General features: G+C 43.2%; 1 protein-coding gene across 1 annotated transcript; it reads left to right on the top strand.

Moving 5' to 3' along the window:
* Positions 1–1,143: 1,143 nt before the first annotated feature.
* On the top strand, positions 1,144–1,857 carry LOC309564387 (vomeronasal type-2 receptor 26-like; the record flags this gene model as incomplete). The annotated part of the gene is made up of 1 exon (XM_082269014.1): positions 1,144–1,857. Exon 1 carries the CDS (start codon positions 1,252–1,254, stop codon positions 1,855–1,857), a length of 606 nt encoding a protein of 201 aa, XP_082125140.1. The 5' UTR covers positions 1,144–1,251.
* Between the last annotated feature and the right edge of the window lie 6,347 nt (positions 1,858–8,204).

Below are 8,204 nucleotides of genomic sequence, written 5' to 3'. Positions count from 1 at the left end.
GGACCCTATATGTATTTGACATGTATTTACCGGCTGCTATCAGTTCTGGCTGATTTATGAAAAAAAAAAAAAAGTCAATGGGGCCCGCCGCAAACTTGCGGTTCGCGGACTTTTGAGGAAATTTGCGGCTGACGTTCGCGAACCGCTCTGGCCGATGTTCGTCCATCACTAGCTGTAACCTTTCTAATGAAAGGATTCTGCTAGTACTCCTAGTTGTCTATGTCTGTCTTCTGCTTCAGATCATATTCTGTGGTATCCAGCCTAATGAAAGGCCACCTTCTGGAATGGTTCATGTGTTTCCACCAAGGTATACTGTACATGTTACATTATTGTACACACCAGAAGCTTGGCTTGCTTCCACTATTATATCTGTACTTTTTGTCTTGAATAGTTCCTATTCTTCTATATTATCTTAGGTCCCATGGGGTCGATGTTCCAAGGAATGTCTTCCAGGGTTCAGAAAATCCATAAGAGAAGGATATCACCCATGTTGTTATAATTGTGCTCCATGTTCAGAAGGAGAAATATCAAACCAACCTGGTAAGCTTTATATTTCTTTAAATAGAAACTCTGATATTGAATTAGAAAATGAAAACGTTTAAAGTCCTTTAAAGTGGTTCTATAACCACTTTACACTTTGCTGGCTTAACATCTCCCTACATTGTATGAAATTAATGATTACTGATAGTACCTTTCTGCCATTTTTTGGGGAAAGATTGTTGCACTTTTCTTCTACCTCTGACCCTTCTGGGAGTGTTAGAGGCTTTCTCAAGCAAGCAAGAATCAGCTTCCTCCTACTGTCTGTCTGAGAAAGCCTTCAACAGTTTTGCACTTATCAAAAAGCACTGGTCTGGAAAATGATTACACGGAATTGTAACCAGAACTGTCAAATAGATGCATTCTCGGTGTACCGTGCTTAATGCTATATTCACTTATTTTTACTCTACAGACAGTGAACTCTGCAAGAAGTGTCCTGAAAATGAATGGCCTAACAAAGCTAAAAATATTTGTATTGACAAGGTCAATGAGTATTTATCATACGAGGAGGATATTCTAGTTTTATTTTTTTCTATAACTTCAGTCATATTTGCTACAACATCTCTCCTTGTATTTGGGCTATTTTTTTGGTTTTGGAGCACTCCCATAGTCAGAGCCAATAACCGGAACCTCAGCTTCATTCTGCTCCTCTCCCTCATACTGAGTTTCCTGTCTGTATTCCTCTTCCTTGGCCGTCCTGTGGATATTACCTGTATGCTGCAACAAGTCTCCTTTGGAGTTCCCTTCACCATCTCAGCATCTTCTATCCTAGCCAAAACCATCATGGTCTTCATTGCTTTTAAAGCCACCAGACCTGGAAGCTCTTGTAGAAAATGGGTGGGAGTCAAACTTCCCAATACAGTCATGTTATTCTGCTCATCTATTCAGGTTATGAATTGCATTCTCTGGTTGTCCATCTCTCCACCATTTCAGGAGTATGACATGGACTCCTATCCTGGGAAGATCATCATTCAGTGTAATGAAGGGTCAGTTATTGGGTTCTACTCTATGTTGGGTTATATGGGGTTTCTGGCAGCTGTGAGTTTTGTTCTGGCTTTCATAGTGAGGACATTACCGGACAGTTTTAATGAAGCCAAGTACATCACCTTCAGCATGCTGGTGTTCTGCAGTGTCTGGATTGCCATGATCCCGGCCTATCTGAGCACCAGAGGGAAATACATGGTGGCTGTGGAGATATTCGCCATACTGACCTCCAGTGCTGGAATATTATTGTGTATGTTTTCTCCAAAACTCTACATTTTGTTTTTTAAACCTGAGCTGAATACAAGAGGGACAATGCTGGGGAAAAGAATGCTGTGAATATAACATATTGATTCAATATATAATGCTGTAGACCAGATTAAATAAATTCAGCCATATTGTTAAATCATCATCATCATCGTTATCATTATGAATGACATTATCATCATTATGATTTTTTTGTGTATATTAACTACATTCTGTCTGCCTATTGTACATAAGTGGATGGAAGGTGGATGTTATAGGGTGGGAAACTATTTTTCAGCTTCATTTTTTTCTTGCTCTTACACGCCCCCTAATATGCACAAGAAAAGTACTGTGCCTGCACTGTCCATTGGACGGTGCCAAACTATGCTATGACCAATCAAGGCATCACATAATGTAACCAACACCTGCAGTTTGCAGTTTGCTACAACTTTACTATCACATACTGGTCAGTGTGTTAGAGGAAAGAAAGCTTCAAGATTACCAGCCAGTATAAATGTAATCCAGTACAAATGAAATCCAGTACCGGTATCAGCAGTACCAGAAATAGCTTCATCCATCCATCTATTATTATTATACATGAAATATATGGTGCCGACAGTTTACGCAGCGCTTTACAACATAAGGGCAGACAGTAAAATTACAATACAATTCAATACAGGAGGAATCAGAGGGCCCTGCTCATTAGAGCTTACAATCTAAGAGGGAGGGTCAAGAAATACAAGAGGTAAAAACTGTGGGGGTAGGGCTCATGGAGAAAATAAATGTACAGTTGTTAAGGGCCAGATAGGCTTCTCCGAAGAGATGAGTTTTCAGGGATCATCTGAAAGTGGACAGAGTAGGAAATAATCGCACATATTGGGGTAGAGAGTTCCAGAGGATGGGCTCCGGAGAACTCCTGGAGGCGAGCGTGGGAGGAGGTGACAAGGGAACTAGACAGCAGGAGGTCTTGAAATGAACAAAGAGAATGATTTGGTTGGTCATTCGAGACTAGGTTAGTGATGGAGCTGGGGGCTGAGTTGTGGATGGCTTTGTAACTTATTGCTAGTATCTTGAATTTAATTTGTTAGGGGAGGGGAAGCCAGTGGAGGGATTGGCAGAGAGGGGTGGCAGATGCTGAGTGGTGGATGAGCCTGGCATCGAATTTATGTGGACTGAAGCGGGATAACTTATTAAAGGTAAGCCAAGGAGAAGGGAGTTGCTGTAGTCAAGGCAAGGGGTGGCCAGGGAGTAAATTGGAAGTTTTGTGGTGTCATTGGTTAGGAAGAGGCATATGTTGGAGATGTTGCAAAGGTTGAGGTTGCAAGCTACCGACAGTGATTAGATGTTGGGTCGAAAGGCGAGTTCAGAGTCCAGGATCTACACCTTGGCATGGGGGGATGGGTTGATAGTTGAGCCATTGATTTTGACAGAGAAATCAGGGGACGAGGCACGAGGGGGGAGGAAACATTATGAGCTCGGTTTTGGATAGATTGAGTTTAAGGAAGTGGTGTGACATCCAGGCTGATATGTCTGTTAGTAAGTTGGTGATATATAAGAAGACTGATGGAGTGGGGTGAGGGGTAGACAATCAATTGACATAGGGCGGAGGTGTAGATTGAGAATAGAAGAGGTCCAAGAACATTCACCCCCCTACAGTATATGTAGGCAATTGTTTTCTTTCAACCTTTTCTGCTCAAGCATGACCATGCCCCTTAGCACAAATCCAGCTCCATAAAGACTTGGATTGACAAGTTTGGTGTGGAGCAACTCAAATGTCATGAACACAATCCTTACCTCAACCTTGATCCTGAGTCCGTTCTTCTCATCCAACATCAGTACCTGACCTCACTAAGGTTGTTTTGGTTGAATGGGCACACATTCCCACAAATAGGGTCCAAAATCTTGTAAACAGTATTCCCAGTAACTTGCAGACAGTTATAAGCATGGAGTGGGGGGGGGGAGACTCAAAATTATTGATCGTAATTTTCAAATGAGATGCCCAACCAGCCCATATAGGCGTGATGGCCAGGTGACTACAAATGTTTGGCTAAATAGCATACTGTATGTGTGGAATGCAATCACCTGATAAACTTAATTTCTTAATATTGTTTCTGTAAACCTTTCTAAGTATATCTCATTATGCGGCTGGATCCCTTCCTCTGGATTCTCTTTTACAAAGTTACATTCATTTTTCAATGTTGAACAATATGTCAGGTGGCCCATACCGGCTTAAGTCTAGACTAGAGTCTGTTCAGATAAGCTCCTAGTCATCTCTGTAGGTGCAGACACTGTGGAGTAATTAGTCCTCAAAGTTTCCAGCAGAAATACTTTCATTCCGATCCACCTTCCAGGAGTTACTTGGCAGCCTGCTAGACTTCTAATCTCTAATGAATACACAGATCAGGTACACAGGAAGAGGAGGGTGCAGAGTGATGGGCCCTGATTAATGGCTACGTTCAAGAATTTGAGGATGAATTGATCCATGGTGCTTATAGCTACAGAGGTTAGTGAGAAATTGGTTTAACCCTTTCTCTTACACCAACATAAGGCTTATGTTGGTGACAGCACTGACTTGTAAACAGACTCCCGACCATTATAGCACCTGGGAGTTTGGTAACATTTTCTTGTCAACTTTCATGTGGAAGTGATTTGAGTGGCTGTCAAGCTCTCCAATCATTTCCACACATACTAAAAATAAAATGCTTCCCTCCTCCTCTGCCCCCCCCCCCCAACTCTGTGTCTAGATATTACCAGTCCCACCTAGGTGACAAGGTGAATGTCAGGTTAGAGATCATCTGGAGATGAGAGAACATTCTCCTCATCAGCCTGTGAATAATGGACCCAGAAGTGATGTGCTCTGATCCCTTCTGGGTTCAGTGTTGTCAATCCCCGGCCTCCATGGTCAGGGAAGAAGCTATTTGAACATGATTGTGCTTTGTTCCTACAGAGTGCAGAGGTAACATTAGGAGTCTGAAAGACCCCGATGTCTCCTTAACCGCTTTACGACCTCCCGCTGCAGTTATACGTCGGTCACGCGCAGGAGGCTAGGGGGCGAGCGTGTGCTACAGCGGAGCGCTACCACCCCCGCTCGTCAGCGGGGAAGCCAAAGCAGCGGGCTGGCAGATCTTATTTCCGCCTGACACCCACGATCGTACCCTGCTGAGAGAGAAGAATGGTCAGCTGTTGTAAACACAGCTGACCGTTCTTCTTACTGGAATGATCATAGAGCTCATGTGATCCTTCTATATAGGATCACATGTCTCTATGGTCATTTCAGAAACCACACCCCCCACAGTTAGAATCACTCTCCTAGGCTCACATTTTATCCCTTGATCACCCACATTGGTAACCCCTTCCCTGCCAGTGTCATCAGTACAGTAACAGAGCATATTTTTAGCACTGATTACTGTAGTAATGTCACTGGTCCCCCCAAAAGTTTCAAAAATGTCAGTCAGGGGGTCTGATCTGTCCGCTGCAATGTAGCTGTCCCGCTAAAAAACGCAGATTGCCGCCATTACTAGTAAAAAAAAAACAATAAAAATTACATAAATCTTTTCCGTAGTTAGTAAACACGATAACTTTTGCGCAAACCAATCAAAATACGCTTATTGTAAGTTTTTTTACCAAAAAATATGTAGCAGAAAACAAATTGGCCTAAAATGTTAAAAAATTTAGATTTTTTTTTGAGAATGTTATATAGAAGAATGTGAAATATATATATATATATATATATATATATATATTTTCAGAATTGTCGCACTTTTGTTGTTTAGCGCAAAAAATAAAATCCCACAGGTGATCAAATACCACCAAAGAGAAGCTCTATTTGTAAGAAAAAAAGGACATCAAATTTATTTGGGTACAGTGTTGCACGACCGCGCAATTGTCTGTTAAAGTAATGCAGTGCCCAATCGCAAAATATGGCCTGGTCATTAAAAAACGCAGATTGCCGCCATTACTAGTAAAAAAAAAACAATAAAAATTACATAAATCTTTTCCGTAGTTAGTAAACACGATAACTTTTGCGCAAACCAATCAAAATACGCTTATTGTAAGTTTTTTTACCAAAAAATATGTAGCAGAAAACAAATTGGCCTAAAATGTTAAAAAATTTAGATTTTTTTTTGAGAATGTTATATAGAAGAATGTGAAATATATATATATATATATATATATATATTTTCAGAATTGTCGCACTTTTGTTGTTTAGCGCAAAAAATAAAATCCCACAGGTGATCAAATACCACCAAAGAGAAGCTCTATTTGTAAGAAAAAAAGGACATCAAATTTATTTGGGTACAGTGTTGCACGACCGCGCAATTGTCTGTTAAAGTAATGCAGTGCCCAATCGCAAAATATGGCCTGGTCATTAACCACTTACCGCATATCAACGTACCGATACGTCGGTACACTTTGCGGGTTTATACCGGGATGATGCCTCTAGCTAGAGGCATCATCCCGGTACCGTGGTTTGAAGCCGACGGTCGGCTTTCCGTCGGTAATGACCGATGCGGCTCGGGAGCCGCTCGATCGTTACCCGGGGGGGGCGGGAGGGGACGTCCCCCCCTCCCGCGGACTTCCCTGGCTTGTACCGGGGCTCCCGTCCCACCGGGAGCCCCGAGCACCCAGCCGGCTAGTCCGCCGGCTGGATGGAGTCCCGATGAATGCCGGAAACGGCATCGATCGGGGCTCCGATGACGTAACCCGGAGGCGGCGTCCATGACGTCACTTCCGGGTTACTGTGCTGCAAAAGGCGGCAAATTTAAAAAACAGCTGTATGCAAAAATGCAGTTTTCGGCGTTTTGCATACAGGGAAGTGTAGTGGAGGGGTCTAGGGTCTTTTAGACCCTCGATCCCTCCATAAAGTGTACCTGTCACACATATTGCTGTCACAAGGGATGTTTACATTGCTTGTGACAGCAATAAAGGTGATCAGATTTTTTTTTTTTAAAAAAACCTGTAATAAAGTTAAAAAAATAAATAAATAAATACCGTTAGCTCACGCACAAAAAAAACGTATTCGCAAGTCGAGCCGCGAATTAAATCGCTGTTCAAACCCCACATGTGAGGTATCGCCGCGATCGCCAGAGCGTGCGCAATAATTTAAAAAAAAGAGCTACACTCTACCTCTAAACTGATAACCGTTAAATAAATTTAAAGCGTCGCAGATTGAGATCTCTATTGACCGTAGTTTGTCGCCATCCCACGGGGGGGGCGCAATTTTAAACCGTAACATGTTGGGTATCTATTTACTCGGCGTGACATCATCTTTCACAATATACAAAAAAAATGGGCTAACTTTACTGTTTAGTATTTTTTAAATGCAGTGAAATGTGATTTTTCAATTTTTTTCCAAAAAAATGGCGTTTTAAAGACCGCTGCGCAAATACCGCTTGACAAAAAGTTTTGCAATGACCGACATTTTATTCTCCAGAGTCTTTGCTAAAAAAATATACATAATGTTTGGGGGTTTTAAGTAGTTTTCTAGGAAAAAATACTGGTTTTAACTTGTAAACAAAAAGTGGGCTGGGGCTTAAGTGGTTAAGGGGGTGGTTAAAGGGTAAATTTATTGATATTTAATAAAAAGACAATTATAACAATATCCACAATTCAGAAAGCGTAGTATAGAATACGGGTATTAGTACATTCCATCCAGAGGCGGCTCTCTAATTAGGCCGGTAAGGCGGCCGCCGAAGGCCTCGCACTTAAAGGGGCCTCGCATGATCCTTCCCAAACATTTTTTTTTAATGAATAGAGTTGTCCTTCACCTTGCGACACGCCAGGTCGCCGGGGGCCGCATCCGCACACTCCACATCCTGACATCCACAACATTAAATGCCGGGCGCAGCAGCGCTACGCGCTACACCAGTAGACTGTCTGTGGGTGTATAGCAATTCTCCAGTCCAGTCTCCAGCCAGCCAGGCCCCGCAGTGCACGCACTCCAGTGGTGTACCAACAAGGGGGCGGGGGGGGCGGTCCGCCCCGGGTGCTACACATTGGGGAGTGCCAGGGAGCCCCAGGGTGACACCCAGAGCCGGCCACCAAACTGCAGAGTCTGCCGCTCACTGACCCTGGAGAGCGGAGCAAGAGGCAGCGAGTGTAGAACAGCACAGCCACAGGGAGAATCATCAGCGCTGAATATACAGTGGGGCGGTCCCGGGCGGACACTGCCGATTAATGAGCAGGTGATTGGTTGCTAGGACCCCCTAGCAACCAATCACCTGCTGTGAACTAGCAAGTTTAACTTCAGTAATTCCCGCTCTATATTCAGCGCTGATGATGATTCTCCTTGCCCTGTTCTGCTTTACACTGACTGCTCCCTGCTCTGCTCTCCTAATAAGGTAGGATGGGAGGATGGGAGGATGGGGGGGGAGTGGGGGGCTGTATATATCATCTAAAGGATTCCATGGGGGGGGGGGTTGTATAATGTAATGTAAATG

Source organism: Pelophylax lessonae, assembly GCF_965119305.1.
Source record: "Pelophylax lessonae genome assembly, chromosome: 1".
In the NCBI taxonomy this organism is placed as follows: Eukaryota; Metazoa; Chordata; class Amphibia; order Anura; family Ranidae; genus Pelophylax; species Pelophylax lessonae.
This window is presented reverse-complemented; position numbering and strand designations above follow the sequence as displayed.